Raw genomic sequence first — 21,219 nt, 5'->3', positions numbered from 1 at the left:
ATATTATATACATAGAATTACTACTACCAAGTTTGGGAAAGAAAAAAATCCTAAGCCCAGTCTTTATAATTAGATTTTTAAGCAATAGTCTTATATAGTGTTTGATTTAATTTTATCATAAATTTGAAAATTCATTTGAAATTAAGAAGCATCCTTTTAATTAGTTATCACGTATTAAGAGTAAATTAAACAGCCCAGCAATGATAACATATGAGAATTGTTATTTAGCTAGGTGCCATAAAGTGCAAATTTGTGAGTGCGAAATTGCAAGAGCTAGCAAAGTACAACTCAAAGAAGGAATTTGACCAAAATGCAACTAGTCCTTAACAGAATGAATTAAAATCCAAAATTTGCATTAATTCTCTTTGGAAATTGCTAGGCAGATTTCCAACAAGAGAGAGCAAACAGGATTCGTCCTTTCCATCCCTGAACCATCCAGTCTCCATCTTCATCCATCAAAAAGTCCTTATGGTAATGTAACTTCACTTGTTCCTTCATATTTTGCATGATGTCCTGGTTCAATGGGAGCTGCCTCAGCCCGGCCCTCAAATTCCTAAGATGCCATTGCTTGTATGTCTCCGGCCTTTCAAGCCTCTCTGATCCTTCACAAGCTATCACATTGAAGATCCGCTTCGCGTATATCTCTTGCTCAAGGACCATCCTCTCCGGAACATTGTGGGATACATTGGCTTCAAGCATATCAAACAGCGATGAGAAATAGAAAAGTGCCTCTCGAAATCTTGTGGTGAAGAAGGGAGCATTATAGCCCCCGTTAACTATCCCATGAATGAAGACACTTGGATTCATCCTCCTTATCAAGCTAAGAATGTCATTCCTCTGGCAGTTGATGTCCATGTGATCTGTTGTCTCATCAAGCAGGTTCCTGGACCGATATAAACACGTGACTATGGTCATTTCGTCTCTGTCAATCTTGAAATCCTCAAATCGGATAAATTCCCATTTTTTCGATACCGCAGTATACTCAAACGGGACATTAAGTCTCTCACAAAAACTCGCTAAGTAACTTCCTGTTTCCTCAAGCTTTGGTGATGAATCAAAAACAGGTTCAGGGATTTCTATTCTTGTAACACGAAGAACAGGAGGCCCTCCAGGTCTTGTTGAGAGATGCTGGATTAGGAAGGACCATAGGAAACCATATACAACACCAAAGTGTATGATGTGGAGCCTATCTGCTTTCTCTGCAACTTCCATAATGGTATGGAATGCGAAGAAATTCGATATATTCAAGAAAGGGGAAGCTGAGAAAAGGAGCTTCCAAGCATCTAACATGCAAGTAGCTGGAACCTTAGTCGCAGCAAATGCCTCGCTCATACTTCCAACCATTCGTGCCTTAAGAGCATTAGCAAAGCAATGGGCAAGCCTCTGGGATCCATCACCACAAGGGGTAGAATGCTTCCTAATCTGCATTAGTAGTTCAAACGCAGTTTTGTGATCGTTACCTGCTACAGCTTCTGCACAATGAATCAAAAGAGTGCTGAGATCAACCAATTTTCGGGTTTTAACCCCGCCAGTCATTTCACCATTAGATCCTCTTGATTGTCCCTTCTGATGCAATATCCCGCTGGTTGGTGGATTTTCAGAAGCTATATTAGGGTTAAAGAAATCATACTCATAATCATCAATGTCCCTTTTACCTTTGGTTGTCTTAGCCGCCACCACAGTAGTCACTCTATTGTTTGCAAAATCAAGAATCATTTCTTTTCCATACCGATGGAATTCCCCAGTTTCCACTCTCCATCCTATAATGGACTGCAATTCCTCAGTTGCAGAAATGATTCCTGGAGGAGGAAAAGAAGCGGATGAATAGGACTGCAAACCGAGTGGCAAAGGCGTAGCAATTATACTGTTGGATTCATGCTCATGAACATCGCGAATCATCCAGCTAGAATTCGCAGCAAACATGCAAGTAGTAAGCTGGTTCTCTAGATCTTGATTTTGATACGGAGGTGCATAATAAATATTGCTGGAGGGGAGACATTTCTGACCAAGAATATCATGGAAGGATTTTTCAGCAGCATGAAGAGTGGAGGGTTGTAAATTGCAGCAGCTTTCCTCCTCCAACTCTTCCTCCAAAAGAGTGCGGTTGATGTACCTCAGAATAGCATCAGCTGAAGGATCTTGAACGATTGAGTTCATCGAGGGATTTCAGGAGTGGCGAGTATGTAGTTTGGATGATGGCTAGGAAATTAAGGTCTATATGAAGTAAACAAATGAGATGATCATGATCAGCAAGAACTGAAAAGCTTGGTAATTTGGATGTTTGTGAAGACTGAAAAGCAAGTGAACAAGAATGCATCTAATAGAAAGATAGAGAGCTGAGCCCATGCATGCTTAAGAGCACATAATAACCCTGTTTTCTCTTCAATAATATTCATTAATTCTGTCACTTTCAGTTGTACACTACTGTCGACTGCATGTGCGGACAATTTGAACTGCAATCCCAGTATGAACAATATTCATCGATTTACTATTAGCTTTGCTGCTAATTATTAGATATGTTATAAGAACTAAAACATAACACTCTAAAAGTGAATCCAATATTGAAAGTAAGTCCTAAATAATTATAAAAAATGATATATGTGTATTGAAGTACTTAATAATTTTTCTACTTTTGCTGAAAATCTTTTCTTCAATTCTAAATATCAAATTCACAACTGCAATACCTGTATTAATAATTAGCTTATTTTACATCATCACATAAATTTATAAGAAATGAATTGAAATGAATTCATTCGCTTAGTTTTTTTTATTTCTTTAATAATTATTTTTTAATTAAAAAAATTAATTAATTTATTTTAAATATAAAAATTAATAAAAAATCAATTAAATTAAATTTTTATAACATCTTATATTTCAAATGGGAGATAGTAAATTGTGAATTCAATCCTAATATATCACTTTTCCCTAATGTGAATCCAAATAATAATATTAATTAAATAAAAAAGTTAGAAGATTTGAACTTAGGCCTATATATATATGACTAGTCTAATTCACAGGGATATAAGATGACCAGGATTTTTTTTTTTTTTTTATAAGAATTCGATGGGCAGATTAATTTGACCCAAGTGTGTGAATTGCAGAGGAACAATAATTAATCATGGATGTGAAACCAAATCCCTGCTTCTCAAGGTCTTGAAGTTGTTTGTGTCATCCTATTAATTAATTAATTCCAGTATGAAACAAATTCTTAGAATTTAATCATCCAATGTGAACCCATGAAATTAAACTAGAAATAATGAAGACATTGAAAAAAAAATTCACGTATTTTTCAAAAAACCCATGAAATTATTTATATAATTTTTCAAAAATAAAATGGGACAAATTTGAATTATTTGTGGATTAATCTTCACAAATAGGACCCACAACACAAGATTAGAAGGCTAGGCCCCACAACCGAGTCAATTCAACATAATAAAGCATGGATTGGAAATGCAAATAATCAAAAGACAATATTTATACTTTAAATCCTGTCTGTCCATTTTTAGTATCAAATTCGAATTTTTAGTCTGACCCTAAATCTTTTGGAAGGCGAAATAAGTTCAAATTTTCATAAAGTTTATCCAAAAAAAATTCACTATACTAATCCTTTTATTATAGTGTGTTTTTTTAATAGTGAAATTATACACCATCCATCTTCTTTTATTTATCGTTTATATTTATTAAATTACTTAAATTATTATAAATTTTTTTAATTTAATTAAATTATCCTTTATTTTAATTAAATATAAAAATATTTTAATTAATTATTAATTTTTTTATATATAAAGATAAAGTTATTTAATCATTTTCGTTGTATTTATGTAAAAACCTTAAAAAATGTTATAAATAATTTATATGTTAGATAGTAAAAAGAAAAATAATTTTTACATTGTTAAAATATAAGAAAGATAAGAACTAAAAAGAAAATAGAATATATAGAATTATATATATTTAAATAAATATATATATTATTTTATAATGATACTGGTGTAAAATAAAATAATTATTTTATTTTAATTTTTATTATTTTTTTAATAATAATTTATCACATCTCAAAACTTATTCTAACACAACAAAACGTGGGACGGAGGGAGTAGCTTCCTTACTAACCACTTTCTCTAATACAAAATTATATAATTAAATAACAAATATATATATATATATATATATTTTAGAATTTTCTTTTTGTTGTCTAAAGAAGACTATCACCATTCACCAGTTTGAGGTCTCCATTTTTCTTAATGGAGACAAATCAGGTGTTTCCGTTGAAAAGAAGAAACTTTTTTGTCTTCATCAGTATGCCTCCGCTTCCACACGTGATTATTGAATTTGAGATCCAAATCCCATTCAAAGTTAGAGTCTAAGATCTAATTGGACACTCTAAAACGAATTTTAGTCCAATTTCTTTGCTTAGTATAGGGTCTAGTATTTAGTTTTATATTAATAATGGTGACTTTAGAGTAATTATTGTTTCAATTTTTATAAAATTTATACTCTTTTTTTTTATTACAATTTTATATGATTTGTTGTTTTTAATCAATATAAATATTCATATATTTAATTTATAGATATTATTTGTGTTAAATTTATTTAATAGAAAATTTAATATATTATATAAAAAAAGAGTAAAATTACATAATAGGAGAGCTTTGACCAAGAGCAAAAATAAACTACCGATAAGTCATTTAGTTGTAATCCCAACAGTAGTTGGCTGCTGTTTTTGTCTGTGACGGATCAAATTGATTTGTTGGTGAGTGAGGTTAAATTCATGATATGACATTCAAAGTCGCATTGGGTATATAATTCGCTCAATACTTATCTAGTTGAGAGATTAATTGGTTAGATTAAATTAATGTTTAATTTTACAAATCATTTAAATTGATTACGAGTTATTGAATGGATTTGAATAAAATTAACAGATTATGATAATTATTATACTTGCTGTAGATGATCATCTGGACAGACAACAATGTTTAAGCAATTTTCAACAATTAGGTAAGAGAATCGTCAAACTCATTAAGTTTATATCACATCAAACTTAAAATCTTAATAACGTGAATCAATGGGGAAGCAGCAGAGTCTTGCTGAAAGATGCAGAATAGGGATGACCAAGGGAAACCATATACACAAAATGTAAGATATAAGCCTCTGCAACTTTTCGTTTTAGCATAGACATTGGAAATAATTAATTAATGGGCAAGCCTCTTTGTATCCAAAATTATAGTTCTACCTAATCTGCAATAGTAGTTGTGATAGATCATTGCCCGGCTGCCTCGTGCGTATATATTTGAACTACAAGAAACAGCTGCGGAAAGGTTCCTACAGCTAGTTTTCCCAAAGTAGAAGACAATACATTCAGACAATCAGAGCTATGAGTGGAAGCAAGTGGGGGTGTCTGAATTTATTTATTTTTTTTTTTATTTTAATTCAGGAATCAGGACATAACATGAGTTTGAAGAAATGATTTTCTATTGAATGTTACAGAAACTTGTCGTAATGTTACTGTCCTAATTAACCCCCCACTTATGAAGGATCACCTACCACAGAATCATTAGACCTCAACTAGCAAAAATATTCCAATGAAACCTTTTGAAAAAGGACAATAAGACAAATTCCATTCCCCTCTTAATGATCTTTTGTCATCTAATTTCTAACAATAATTCACCCAAAAACCAATCACATTATAAAGTATGTGTTCTTTCTCACTTTTCTTTCCCTAACCTTTTCATGGTGGAAGGCATTATTAAAAGATTAAGTGCTCCATTACCAACATCATGGCCACTCTCAAGTCTCAAAATAGAAGAAACTATCAGGTTATCAGAAGTTCCCAAGCATCATGCTTTGTTTTCAATTTTCCGGTTTGTTTTTTTTATCAAAAGAGTTATAGCTTTTTATTTTTCTTTTTCAAATGGAGTTAATAGAGGGTGTAATCCTTCCATTTCATAATTCCCACAGTAAAGGTGAAACTGTTAATAAACCAGCTAAGCTGCAGCCAAGCATCAGAACCACCAGTAGCAGCAGCTCATAAAGCAAAAATAAAATATCAGTCCAGAGAATAGAATCTGCCAACATATATTTTATCATTTCAAAGATACTTTCAACTATATATTATTGTATAAAAGATTCACCGTGGATAAAGTATCCACTGAGATGCTACCTCCCATCCATATGCACCTCTTGAAGTAGTCATCATTCATACACTCCCTTTCCAACTGAAGAAAAAAATAATAATAATAGTTCTCCCACCACAGTGAGTAACAGGCGTTAAAATCACGCATGCATTCAAGTTTCCCCAAGTGAAAATTAAATTTCTTCCTGCTATAATTTCATATGCTAGCAATAGAATTAATGATTCAGTACTGACAACAAGTTAATGAAGTAATGAAGAAAATGCCAACGACTAAAAGGTAAACATGTGAAAAATACAGCAATAGTACCATCAATTAATCTGCAGTAAATTAAAACCGCAAGTTTCACAAGCTATTTAATTTGATACATCACATAAAGATACATCCGAAGTCCCGGAAACAGTTTCATGCAAGAACCCAGGTTCAGCACCTCACTAAGGTCACCATACTAACTGCAAAATCATCAAGAAAGAAAACCCATAATTTGATTATAAAATTTCCAAAAAAAGAGCCAGTAGCCACTATTGATCTATATTACAGTCTTCCCAAAAAGGACGGTTTCTGGCTTTATCAATGCTCACAAAAGGCATTCATGTGCAGGATATAGGCACTTTGTATTTCATACCATGATCAACAGGCCTCCAACCATCAAATGTACTAATTGTAAGCAAAGTTAATATGCTTTAATATGAGAATTCTTCATCTGTATATGGTCTTCTGTAAAGGCAGGTAGTACCGGAGCATCTGAAAACACAATAGCACAAAATAAGCTCCTTTCATGTGTTTTAATTTGGTTTCCAAATAAATACCAGTAAAACATTCAAGTTTTGAGCATAAAATACTTGACATGCATGACTGTTTGTTCACATAAGAGAGATGATGAAAAATACCTTTTCCCAAATTTGTAATCATCCATGCCTACCCAGTTCAAGAAAAAATTTGTAGTTTTCCATTACAACTTCAAAGGAGATGCAACCAACAACTCTTATGCAGGCACCCAACAGCTGGAAGCATAGATAATTCGACCCTTCCATCCCTGCAGCATCCAGTTGCTGTCTTGATCAATTACAAAATCCTTGTGGTACCACGTCTTCATCTTATCCCTACACTTTTCTATGACCTCCTGGTCCAAAGGGAGCTGCTTAAACCCTGCCCTTGTAATCCGAAGCTGCCACTGCTTGTAGGTTTCAGGCCTCTCTACCCTTTCCATGCCCTCACATGCTACAACATTCATGGCCTCTCTCCCATAAAACTCTCTCTCAAACATCAATCTCTCTTGATCTTCACGAGGTATGGTAGAATCAAACATATCAAACAGAGAGGAGAAGTGGAAAAGTGCCTCCCGGAACCTTGTGACGAAGAACGGAGCATTGTAGGATCCATTAATGATACAATGAACAAAAATATTGGGTTTTATCTTCCGGATTAAGTTAAGAACAGCATTCCTCGGACAGTTCACTTCAAATGTCTCATCAAGTAGATTCTTAAACCTGCCCAAACAATTCACAGCAAGCACCTCATTGCTATTAATCTTGAGGTCCTCAATTGTGATATTTTCCCAGTTCTGAGAAGTAATAGAATTGTACTCAAATGGAACACTAAAGCGCTCACAATACTTTGCCAAGCGACGTCCTGTCTCCTCAACTCTTTCTGCTGGCCGGAAACCCTGTTGGGGCAGCTCTATCCCTGTAATGCGTAGCTTGGGAGGCCCACCAGACCTCATTGAGAGCAGCTGAATAAGAATTGGCCACTGGAAACCATACAGGACGCCAAAATCTACAATATGAAGAGTTGTTGCCTTTTCTGCTGCATGCAAAATCATTTTGTTTGCAAATAGTATTGAGAGCTTCTTAAATGGGCACGCATGAAGATGAGTTTTGTAAGATTTCAACATATCAGCAGCAGTCATCCTCCTTGCAGCAATAGAAGTATAAAAGTTTTGCATTCCAGTCCAGCTGCCAGCCAAGCGTGCCTCAAGACCATTGGCAAAGTAATGTGCCAATCTCTGCGACCCATCACCCAGAGGGGAAGAGTGCTCCCTAACCTGTTTCAGGAGCTCATTAGCAGTTCTGAAGTCATTTGCAGAGACAGCTTGTGCGCAGAGAATCAGTAGACTCCTCAAATCCACTGTTTCCTTTTTCTTGTCCTGTTTTTTAGCACGAGACTTTCCACCATTTGATCTGTTTGATTTTTCATCTTGCTTTGGGATCTGGCTTGCTCCATCCTGCTTGACTTCAGGGCCACAGCACCCTTGTTTACCTTTCAACAAAGGCCAAAGCAATACCTTATCGAACATTTCAGATAGTTCACTCTCTTCCTCATACACCGCAGACTGCTTGCTACTCCTCCCTTGTTCTAAATCTGAATCCTCTCGTTCGTGATTCTTCCTACCCCTTGAGCCATTTGGTGAGCTCGCCCTCTCAATTTTCTCCTCCTTCACTATAACCAATGGAGCCTCTTCCTTTTGCCCAGCGGCAAATACATTACTCTCTAAATCAACAACTAGTTGACTAGCTTTAGGAAGGAATTTACTAGCTTCCTCTAAACCTCTCTTAAACTGCAGCACAGATTCTGTCTCACTAAAAATATTCTGCACCATCTCACTCGCAGAAGAACCCATAAGCCCATTGCCAAAATCAGACAGACCATTTGAAGGATTCCCCAAAAATTGAGAAGTCGACTGTGAATTGGACTGCAAATGGTAGTCATATGGAACATCTGTTTGAAACAAAATTGAATTTGATTCTCCAAAATAACCAACCAACTGGGGATCAACAAAATCTCTGGTCCCGGTGCCGGTACCGGTGTTAGCGCTAGTGCTACTGCTAGTGCTAGTCATACCACCATAATCACCACCACTACCAGAAAGATTGCTGTCAGGACCCTCATGGTTGATATGGAACTGGGGGGACTTGAGGGAGGAAGGATATTCCTCACCAAGCACATCATACAATGACTTCTCTGTGGCTTTCAGAGCAAGAGGATCATAAAACATGGGGGGTTTGTCTTCCATGTTCTCTTCCATAAGCATTTGGCTTATGTATTTGAATACTGGATCTGAAGAATCACTATCATTAGAGGAAGAAGAAACTCCCTCCGGACTCCAGCCAGGGGACGGTTCAAAGGATTCTCCGCCTGGACTAAACGCTGGGATAAATGACTCTCCCCCAGGACTAAAGGCAAAGGACAGACCCAAATCATTTGCAACAGGATCAGGGGGATCAGAAGGAATATTCATGAAATTAAGATCAGAGTAAGGGCTATCAAATTTAAATCCACTTTCATTATCTGGGTATCCATCGGAGTTCGGAAAGAAGGATTGTTCATCAATTATGGAACCCACTGTGGGTCTAGGATCCATGATCAACTATCTACGCCTAAAAGTCAAACCCACCGAGAATAGCTCCAAGAGATCAATTCTGAGTTAAACGAAGGAAAAGATTCAAGCTTTCAAGCAGAATCCAGTACAATTTATGACCAAGAACCTTTGAATATCTGAAGATGACAGGAATTTCTTGCAGCAAAGAAAGTCTAAAATTTTTCTAAAAGTAAGAACACATGAAAATCGATTAACAAAGACTATGAAAAAGAAAGCAGAAATCAATCAAAGAAACCAAAGCCAAAAAGAGAGTTGATTGCAAGATCAAGAACTTCAGACATCCACAATCAACTTCTACGCAATAAAAAAAGAAAGAAACCCAAGAAGCAGCAGCTAAAGGTTGTCCCTGTGGGTGGGGAGAGAAGCGTTAAAGAAGGAAGGAAACCAAAGAGGCGACGTGGAGTCCAAGTATGCGCAAGAACTTTGTGCGGTTTCTGCTATGTAAGGAGTTGGCCAGGCAGCCGTCAGCAGAAGGAAAGGGCGCACATCTCGTTTAATGAAAGGATCCTTCCAGGAAGCATGCAGCCATTTATGGTAGGACAAAGTGATTTCTATCTTGCCACCAAAACATATTTTGAATTTTTGACTCCTGGTTTATTAGTGTTGCGGTTTTTAACAGGATAGTATTATTATTATTATTATTATTATTATTATTATTATTATTATTATTATTCATTTAAATCTAATTGAAACCAAATTCAATGTATTACAATTTTCGAAATGATTCTAAAATAAATGAGCAGCGTAATATTTTCTTTAATAAAGTATTTAAAACTTAGATATTTATTTGATATAATATATGAGATGCAAGCCAGTGTTTTTGTTAAAAAAAAGCTTAAAATTTTATTTAGTTATTTATATATATTAAATTTCATTTGAAACGAATTTTAATCATTTAAATAATATATTTAAGGTATTATTTTTTAAAATAACTTAAATAATAATGTCAAATTAATTTTTTGTTTAGGTGTTTAACTAAAGAAAGATATTAAACATATTACTTAATATAAATATAGAATTTTTTTTAATTTTTAATATTTTCATATTTACAATAGTATAGAAAATATTTTTTTTAGGAATAAAAGACATTATTTTTTGGTGCATTGAAAGTGTACATCGTATGAAATTATTAAATTTATACTCTATTTATTTTGTAAAAAATAACTTATATATGAAAAAATATATTTTTTAAAAATAATTTTTAAAAAATATTTTTGATAAAAATATTTTTTATTATTTGATTATAATATTAAACTAATAATATATATTTATGTCTTGTATATATAAATATTTTTATATTTTAATAAGATTATCAAAATTAAAAAAAAACTGAAAAATAACATCCTCTTGAAGATAAATTATTTTTTTTTATTTAATAAAATATTTTTTATAAAACAAGCAGAGTTTTTATTTACCCAATCTTTCCACATAAGTGGAAATCATAAAATTTTCAATTCAAGAATTTATTTGATATTATTGCTGAAGTTATTATCATAAAAATATATTTTTAAATACATTAACTAAGAAGTATTAAAAATTAATTTTAAAGTTAAGTGTAATATATTTTAATAATAAAAAAATTAAAATAATAAAATAGCTCTTTTAAATTATTTTTTAAATAATGTTTAAAATATTTTTTAAGAACATTTTTAGTAATTTTTAACCTTAGAACTTTGATACCAAGTTCGACTTAAATTTTATAAATAGAAAGTTTTCTTTGAAAAAAAAAATAATTTTCTTATGGTTAAAATTTGTTTAGAATCGGAATTAAAATTATTTTTAAACTTTTTGTAAATATGATTGAAAAGGTTTTCAAATAGTTTTTTAAATTTTAATATTTTAATAAATAAAAAATGCAATAATTACGTAGAAAGAATACAATTTTTCAATTTGGATAAATAATTAGGGATCAAACTTCATCTTTTGAACATTTAACAATTTGATAAATATAATTATTTTATTAATTTAAAAAATAAAATATAATATAAAATTATAAGTACTATTTAATTATTAATCACTGGCCAAAAATTTACAATAGTTAATCACAGCTATTGATCTTTTGGAATTTCACATCGATTGTGGACAGTGTATGTGTGTGGCTTATATGTAAACAAAAATCATATTAAAATTGACATGATTTTAACAAACATTGATTCTCACCATTGAGCCATATGTGTGTATATCTACTAACAAATAAAAAAAAAGAGAACCCTTAAGTGAAAACAAAAGGTGAAGCTAAATGTTTGAGTGTGATTCTAATTGAGATCCGCGAATATATCGGGCGTGCCCATAGATTGATTTTTCGAGATCCCACATCGGATATGGACAGTGTGCGTGTGTCATTCGAGATCCCACGTCGGATATGAATAGTGTGCGTGTGTGGCTTATATGAGAATAAAAACCTTATTAAAATTATTATAATTTTAACTAACATTCATTCCTGTCATTGAGTCTTATGTGTGTCTATCTATTAAAAAAAAATAGCCATTGCTGGTAGGAATGGAAACAGGTCGGATTTTTACAGGTACCCGATCCGATCGAACCCTAATAAGACGGGTTTGAGTATTATATAATTGGATTCGGGACGGGTTCGAATTTAAAAAATAATACATGTAGCGAGTTTGGGTTAAGTTTAGGTTTTATATGTTGGGTATCCGTCATCCGAAGTCGTTTTTATAAATACTTAATTAAATATAAAATATATATTTTCATAATAATATTTATAAATTTTTTATATATTTTATTTTATATAAAATAGAATTTAAATATTTTATGAGATTATTAAATTTTTAAAATATAAAATATTAATTAAAATATATAAAATTAAATGAGTTTAAATTTTTTTAAATAGTAATAATAATAATTAAATTTGAGATAAATTTAAATAATTAAAAATAAATTTTAAATAGATTTACGATGTGTTAAAATTTTGGAAATGTTAATCGGGTTCACATCATTCCTGATCGCCGGTCAAACATCGCACTTTGTACGTGGGGACCACATGAAATTGCAGCAGGTGAGGAGTTGACAGTGGTTTTTGTGTCGTGAATCCTTTGGCTTAGAGAAAGAGCGACCGTTGAATGGTCAAAATTGTTTTTCAATAAAAAAAAAAAAATTTATATGTATAATTTAAAATTTTATTTTATTATTCATATAATTAAAATTTATTTAATTTAATTTTAAATTATTTTTTAATTTTCACTGACCGTTATAGTTTAAAAAATATTTTTTTAAACAATAATTACGACAATAATACTAGCCTTTTCATTTCCATTCCATATCTTTCTTCCAACTCCAACTGTAAGTCCAAGGTAAAGCTTTAACTATTTCCTCTATTTTTATTTGTTGTTTTTTAAAAATTATTTCATGAAAAATTATTTATTATTTTATAAAAATAAAGAATATTAATTAATTTTTTAAAATTTTATTTTTATTTCTATATAAACTTTTAAAATCTATTTTATTATCTTTACTCTCTTATTAAATAAGGTAAAAAATAATTTAGTAAAAATAAGTAGTACTTTATTATAATTTAAATGATTTAATTACTATCAAGCCTCTCCATTAAGTAATAACTCTGTATTTTCCTGCTTCATACTTGTCCCCTCAATTATATAATTATCACTCTGTTTTCCATATAATTATGTATTGATTAATGCCACCATCTCTCTTACTAGCTCATAATCAATATACAAATAAATAAGTAATATTTTATACCACAAAATTAAATAATAATACTAATTAATTTATTAACAATATGCTGTCAAGGATTCACCTTACAAATAGGGATGGAATTATTCTCAATCCAATAATTTTGTTTCAAATTCATGTAACTCATCTTATATAATAATATATTATTATTTTTATTAACAAATAATTTATTTTTATATATCTATGTATTTAAATATTATAATTTTAATAATCTCTGCCTCTCCCTGTGCCGTTGCTATTCCTACAAACAAATTTTTTGCCTTTTTTATTTAATTCAAAGGAAATTTTTTTACTCAAAGATAGAGCTCATTGAAATACAATTATAAATATAATTAATTGATAAAACTAATGCAAATAAAATAATTTTATTATAATTATTTATCATGATAGGATGCATGTGAAATTCATCATAATTAATAGTAATAATAAATTATTGTATATTGATTTTAAAAAGCAAACCATAATTACTGTCAGTGAAGAACGAAGCAAGTGAAAAGCATAAGAAGAAATAACAGCTAAATTAATCAAACTTAAAAAAAAGAAAATCACTTATCAAAAAATAATTTAATTATTATTATTATTTATTTTTTTTACCCTTTTGGTCTTAGAGAGTAGAGGCTTTTCATTAATTAAGCGGCATGAATATACTTTAGTTGTTAGTGTAAGGACTAAAAAATAATGATATTATACTTTCTTTAATCATACTTCATGATTAAAATTTTTAGAATGAGAGTCAATTTTCAAATATTAAATAGTTACTATCTATTTAAATAGTAGAATTAAATTTATTTGATTTTTTTTATTAATTTTTATATATAAAAATTTAATAAATAAAAGAATTTAATTCTTTTTAATTTAAAAAATTATTTTTAAAAAATAAAATTTATGTTAAAAATAATATAATTATATGAAAATTAAATTAATTATTTTTATAATTTTTTTTATAATTTTTTTCCAAACAAAACATTAACGATTTATAATTAATTGCATATAATGAAATTCAACGAGGCTAAAACTTGTTTTTTAATTGCATACTATCAAATGGTATCATGCTTATATTTTTTAAACATCTTATTAAATTTATCTTCTTGATTAAAAAAATTATTATTTACTTCTTATATTTTAATAAAATTAATTATTTTATTTTTAAAAATATATTATATAGTCTCACTATTTTTATTCTGTAAATTATTTAGTCTCTACTATTATTTTAAAGTATCTTCCTTAATTAAATTAGTCAAAAAAGATAGAATAATTATGTTATTCAAATTATAAAAATTAAATAATTGATTGATTAAAAACTACAGAAACTGAACAATTGATTGGGAAAAAATTTTGATTCAAAATAACAACAGGACTAAATTGTTTTTAAACTGAAAAATAGAAGACTAAATAGTATATTTTTTAAAATAAAAAAATTAAATAATAATTTTGATATAATTTGTTTAAATTTTAAAATTTTAAAAAAATTGTTTAAATTTTTAAATTTAAAATTAGTTTAGAATTAAAATTAATTTTTTTAATATAAATGAAAATGGTGTTTTAAATTTTAATATTTTTAATAAATATACTTAAAATAATTTTTTTTATAGTAATTCAGAAAATAATATCAACGAAAAATGAAATAATTACCAGTTATAAGTTTGGATAAATAATTATGAATCAAACTTCATCTTTTTTATAAAATTATAATTTTTAGTTATAAACTTTAAATATTTAATTATTAACCAACGATTTGCAATAATTAATAAACAGCCAATTGAATTGAAGAATTGCGGTCAAAGAGCGCACTTTTAAATGGGGACCACATAAAATAGCAGCAGGTGGGGGGGAGGTTACAAGAAGTCAAAACGCAATTGTTTTTATTTTATTTTATTTTATTTTTATGGATAAGCACAGCGGCAATTCTTTGGCTTGGAGAAGAAGCATTTCATTTCCATACTTTCCTCCTCCAGTCTCCAAAACACCAAGTCCAAGTCCAACGTCAAACTTTAATTTTTAAATGCCTTGCAGGTCCCGCTCGAGCAAATCCACAGTTTCCCTCAGGGCCTCAGCGGGGAGCCAAGCTGCTGAAAATCTAGCTCTCTCTAATCACTTAATTTTAATTTATTATAATTAAATATTTTAATTTTAATTTAATTTTACAAAAAAGTATTTGACCTTCTTTTTTTTTTAATCTTTATAACTAAATTAATTAATAATTATTATGAATAAAATTACTTTATTTTTAATTAAATTTATTAATAAAATTATTAATTATATATATCTTATTTATTATTAATTAAAATTTAATTTGTAACAACTTAGAATAACAATAATAACAACAATTTAAAATATTTTATTAATATATGATATTTTATCAATATTTTAGTTTATATATAAAAATAAAAAAAATAATATATAATAATAATTTATAAATTTATTTTAATTAAATATTAATTTAGTATTAATTTAAAAAAAAACTTAAAAACCTATTATAGTAGGTTAAAAGGCTTTTTTTTTTAATAATTAAAGATGAAAATTTTTTATTTTAATAAATTAAAATTAAGTTATTGAAATGAAATAATCATTTAAGTAAAGAAATGATATGATCAGTGTAATTTATTTAATAAAAATAAAAATAAAAAATTACCGCTAAATTAATTAAATTATAAAAAAATTAAAAAAGAATTTAATTCAATTCTTTCACCCTTTGAGAGAGTAAAGACTTTTTCATTAGTTAATCGGCATGAATATATATATATATATATATATATATATATATATATATATATATATATATATATATATATATATATATATATATATTATGGTAAACTATAGCTATCTCATAACTTATTGAGTGAGGAGTTGAGATTACTTTTCTTTAATGACAATTAATTTTTTAGAATCATTAGTCGGTGTTCAAATATTAAATTATTACTCTTTATTTGAAAAATTATATAAAAAATAATATAATTATATGAAAATTAAATTAAATTAAAATTTTCCAATACTTTTTTCAAGTGAAAATCTAAAAGATTGATTTTGAGAGCATTTAGCATAAACGTTATAATTAACTGCATATACTGAAATTCAACGAGGCAAAAATTTAATTTTTAATTACATAAGATTAAATGGTATCATGCTTAAACATCTTACTAAATTTATGTTCTAGATTTAATTAGGATCATGAAAGAAATTATTGCATCTGGTAAATCTAGGGCATCTAGCACCTTCCGGAATGAAGTATATTATATAATAATTGCATAGAGATGCTTGGTTCTTAAAAGAAATATTATGTTGAAATATTTTAAGTAGCTAAGTATATATGATGCAGAAAATGGGATTTTGCTTGGCTTTATTGGACTCCCTTGGCCACCTTCTATCAACCACTCTGTATCTATTGACCCAGACCTCCTCAAGTAAACTCAGATTAGAAAAAAAAAAATCATACCAAGGTTATCCAATTAATTAAAGTTGATTAAAATGTGTCCTCTAGTGAGTTCCTAAATCAAACTTTATCGTCCCAGATTGTCATTACCTTTTCTCCACCATTTTTCTCTGACCTTTCAACCTTCAAATGTGTCAACAAAATTGGAGTGTTTTGTTAATTAAAAGAAATCCTCATCAATTATGACCCAGTGTTCCCCACTACTGCTAATACATTGAATCTTTAGTAAAAAGTTTCACTATCAGTCACCTCACCTTGGACCGGGTTCATGGGATTCAATAAATTAAAGGATGAAGAATCTTTTGCTTGGTAGCCAAGGTTTTGAAGCAGTAAGAGTGACTGTGGACTAGTTGTTGGCTGCGGCGCCAGAATTGACACAATTAGCAACAAATATAGCACACCTTTAGTCTCAAGAAAACATTGACATCAACAAAAGCTTCTTTTGTTCCTGAAGAAAAATGAGCAGAAATTAATGGCAGCATTGACAATTTCCATCTTTCTTTGGGTTGGGTGGTTGGAAGGCACTGTTAGTTCACAAAAAAGGACAATCTTAATTTCCCAAAAAGGGTCACCAACCAGCAAAATTTTATAATTCAATAGAAGGGTACTGGAAATCGAAAGTGCAATAGTGGCATATCAATAGATAAATTCTTCTGAAGTTTCAATAGCCCTGATGAATTACAGCTAGTTATGTGGCTTGTCACGAAAACTAGGGCGTTGAGAACATCAAGCAACCCTGACCAATATTAAACAGCCAATACTGAATCCTTGACCAAGGATATTTCTAGTGAAATGCATTCCCAAAAGAGCAAATAAAAAGCAACATGATTATATTGACAACATAATAATCACATCCATGAGCAAAGGGCTCTGGCTAATTATATAACATGCCACCTATGGAGTTATAACATTAAAGGTTCTATTAGTACAATCAAATAGAGATACCAGGTCCACTTCTGGCTCTCTTCATCTTAGGCAGCTTCAACTAAGAAAATAATACTGCCTAACCGCTGCTGGAGCCATTCCCTCAGAAACAAACTATGTTGTTCCTATCCAGGAACCCAGGCACTGGACGCATAAAGAATCCGTCCCTTCCATCCCTGCAGCATCCATTGGCCATCTCGATCTACCACGAAATCTTCATGGTACCGTGTCTTCACCCTACACTTCAATTTGTTCAGGAGTTGAGGGTCCAAAGGAAGTTGTTTCAACCCAGCTCTCGCGTTTCGAATCTGCCATTGCTTGTATGTCTCGGGTCTCTCTACCCTTCCCGAGCCCTCACATGCTATGACATTCAAAGCTTCCCGACCATAGAACTCTTTCTCAAACTTCAACCTCATTTGATCTTCACGAGGCATATTAGTATCAAACATATCAAACAATGCAGAGAAGTGGAAAAGAGCCTCCCGGAACCTTGTGACAAAAAATGGAGCACTATAGGACCCATTAACAATGGCATGGATAAATATATCTGGATTTATCTTGCTGATTAAGTTTAGAACAGTGTTCCTGGGACTGTTAACCACAACTGTCTCATCAAGCAGGTTCTTAAATCGGAAAAGACAATTCACAGCAACAACTTCACCACCATTAATCTTGAGGTCATCAATTTGGATAGTTTCCCATTTCTTTGCTATGGCATTGTACTCGAACGGAACATTATGGCGCTCACAGTATTTTGCCAAGCGGCGGCCAGTCTCCTGAACTCTCTCTGCAGGCCGGAAACCACTTTGTGGAAGCTCTATCCCTGTAATTCGCAGCTTGGGAGGCCCATCAGCTCTTTTTGAGAGGCGATAAATGAGAGCAGGCCACTGGAAACCATATAATATACCAAAGTCTATTATATGAAGTGTTGTTGCATTCTTTGAAGCAGCCAGAATACTATGGTTTGCAAAGATGATTGCAATCTTCTTAAATGGACAGGCAGAAATGTAAGCTTGGTAAGCTTTCAACATATCTGCAGCTGAAGCTTTTTCAGAAGACAAGGCAGTATAGTTCTGGGTTCCTGTCCCAGCCAAACGTGCTTCGAGGCCATTGGCAAAGCAATGAGCTAATCTTTGAGACCCATCACCAAAAGGCGAAGAATGCTGCCTTATCTGCTTTAGTAGTTCATTAGCGGTCCGGCGATCATCAGCAGACACTGCTTGTGCACATAGAATCAGAAGGGTCCTCAAATCAACCACTTCCTTCTTATTTCCTTGTCTCTTAACCCGATTCTTGCCACCACCATTAGAGTTAGATCCATTTGTTTGTCCATTCTGATGCAATGTCTTTCTTGATCCACTCTGCAAAGTGTCATTAAGAATACATGCAGGAGGTCCACATTCTTCCCCAGTGCATACTAACACCTTATCAAACATATCTGCTAGCTCGCTTTCGTCTGCATAAACTGCAGACTGTTTGTTGCTCCTTTCTTCCTGCAAATCTTCTTCCTCTCGATCATGATTCTTCTTTCCTTTAATCATATTAGGCAAGTATTCCCTATCCTCCTTCTCTACCTTCACTGCCACCTTTGTATCTTTTTCCTTCAACTTTGGCATCGATACAGCCTCCAAATCAATAAGCAGTTGATTGCCCTTAGGAAGGAACTTATTAGCTTCCTCTACACCTTTCTGGAACTGCAATGCCAATTCATTCTCGCTGAACCAATTTGGCAACATAATCATACCAATAGAGGAACCCATCACATCATTATCATTTCTTGCTAACCCATTTTGCAATTTGATTGGCTCTTGTGAACTGGAGTTTGCAACCGATTGGAAAATGAAATTAGTGGGAAGAGGTGTTTGCATAAACGATGGTTTAAATTCCCCAAATTCACCATTACATCGTTGTTCAACAGAACTGCCAGTATTATAACCAGAACTGCTATTCCTACTATAATCACTGAAACCGCTCAAAATCCTATCATCTGGGCTATCAACCAAAAATTGGTCAGCATAGGAAGAGGATTGATTGGGTGAAGACAGGTTCTTCTCACCAAGAACATCATATAGAGATTTCTCTGCAGCTTGAAGAGCCAAAGGATCATGAAACATGCACGGTTTCTCTTCCATGTCCTCCTCCATAAGCATCTGGCTTATGTAATTTAGGACAGTCTCTGAGAAATCATTATCATCGGAAGGTGAGTCTCCATCTGTGGTAGTGATGGATGAATGAGAAGCCTTACTGGTGTCTAGGTCAGGCAAAACAAGTGAACTGTCTACAAAGTTGAAGTCTATATCAAAAGGGGTGTCTTTGAATTTGAACCCGTTAATAGAGTTTGGATGCTGATCTGAATCAGGGAAAACAATATCATCCTCAAATTTGAAATCGGAGATTCCAGAAAAACGCGAATCTGTTCCCATCTATAAAACTCTAACCTAACCCTAACCCTAACCCTAACCCTAACCAATCAAAATCCAAAATATGAACTGATTGTTCTCCACTAACTCAACTATGAGCTGTTTAAGTACAGAGAACAAAAGCTCCAATTTTGCAAAGCAAAAACCTAAACTTTAGTCACTTAAGTCGTCAAGAAACATCAAAATACCCATAAATTTTTGCATATCCAAAATTGAACTGTCTTACAAATAATCTAAAGCAAAGTTGGAACACTACAGAATTGTATCCCAGAAAGCCAAACTTTTAATCAACACGTAGATACATCAAAATACCCAAAAACCAATCAAAATGGGATCTTCATCTTTTACCCAATTAACAAGCAACACTAGTTGGAGCTAGCAGAGACAGAGATTAGAGCAGAAACAGGACAGGACCAAATTTTAAAAGCAAAACAGATCGAAGGTCTAAGAATTATTGACAACCCATAATTCTAGGTGCTAATCTTAATTGAAAGGGCTATAAAAAAAGGGATCTAAATGATTAAACGAAGAACCTAAAAACTGAGAGCATCAGCGTACCTGAGAAACAGAGAAAAGCCAAGCTAAAGGATAAGAAGCATTATAACAAGGGACTTGTTATTTAGCTTTTGTAAATAAAAGAGAATAAAGATTGTGTTTGTGTATCTATTTCTTGCTACAGGGACTGGGTGCTCAGTAGGCTCTAAAAAAACATCAAGAAGCCAATAAAGCAACGTTACCGGCCATTTGGATAGGACCCACCTTTTAAGCTTTTTCCTTAATCACAGCAGAAAATTGATACATACACTTTGGTTGTGTTTTGTTTTGTTTCTTTCCTGTCATTTTCTTACAAGATTACGCGCTTATAATCATTTTGTTAAAGAATGTTTAGAAACTTGTAAATGCTAATTTTTTTAGTTTAAAATCTCTTCCCCTTTGAAAATTCTTGCCATATCAAGTAAATCGGGTAATTATATAATATAATAAGAGTATTAAATTTTATTTTTTTTTATATATAAAATTAATAAGAAGTGGTTCTCATAATTTTATATTAAAAAAGTATGTTTTTAAAAACTACATAATAATCCCTCTAAAAAAACTATAAAGAGAAACTAGCAAATGAAGAGATTTAAGATTGTGAAATCTATATGGATTTTATTTAGTTGATTATGTATATATTTAATAGAAAATATCTATGAAAATAAATAATTCAAAATTAAGACTTTT

The 21,219-nt window shown here is 31.2% G+C and overlaps 3 protein-coding genes across 3 annotated transcripts; all 3 read right to left on the bottom strand.

The window, feature by feature from the left end:
• Window positions 1–200: 200 nt before the first annotated feature.
• On the bottom strand, window positions 201–2,439 carry LOC110640586 (scarecrow-like protein 9). Its single transcript, XM_021791932.2, has one exon. It carries the CDS (start codon window positions 2,155–2,157, stop codon window positions 376–378), a length of 1,782 nt encoding a protein of 593 aa, XP_021647624.2. The 5' UTR covers window positions 2,158–2,439; the 3' UTR covers window positions 201–375.
• A 3,984-nt stretch (window positions 2,440–6,423) lies between these two features.
• On the bottom strand, window positions 6,424–10,062 carry LOC131183081 (scarecrow-like protein 14). Its single transcript, XM_058152991.1, has 2 exons — window positions 7,019–10,062; window positions 6,424–6,872 (listed from the first exon to the last, which is right to left on the bottom strand). The coding sequence occupies exon 1, from the start codon at window positions 9,487–9,489 to the stop codon at window positions 7,114–7,116; it is 2,376 nt and encodes a 791-aa protein (XP_058008974.1). The 5' UTR covers window positions 9,490–10,062; the 3' UTR covers window positions 6,424–6,872; window positions 7,019–7,113.
• Window positions 10,063–17,464: 7,402 nt separating this feature from the next.
• On the bottom strand, window positions 17,465–20,682 carry LOC110640598 (scarecrow-like protein 14). Its single transcript, XM_021791946.2, has one exon. The coding sequence runs from the start codon at window positions 19,996–19,998 to the stop codon at window positions 17,701–17,703; it is 2,298 nt and encodes a 765-aa protein (XP_021647638.2). The 5' UTR covers window positions 19,999–20,682; the 3' UTR covers window positions 17,465–17,700.
• Window positions 20,683–21,219: the final 537 nt, after the last annotated feature.

The sequence above is a fragment of the Hevea brasiliensis genome, chromosome 9 (assembly GCF_030052815.1).
Source record: "Hevea brasiliensis isolate MT/VB/25A 57/8 chromosome 9, ASM3005281v1, whole genome shotgun sequence".
Lineage (NCBI taxonomy): Eukaryota > Viridiplantae > Streptophyta > Magnoliopsida > Malpighiales > Euphorbiaceae > Hevea > Hevea brasiliensis.
The sequence above is the reverse complement of the archived record's forward strand: the minus strand, read 5'-3'. Positions and strand labels throughout refer to the sequence as shown.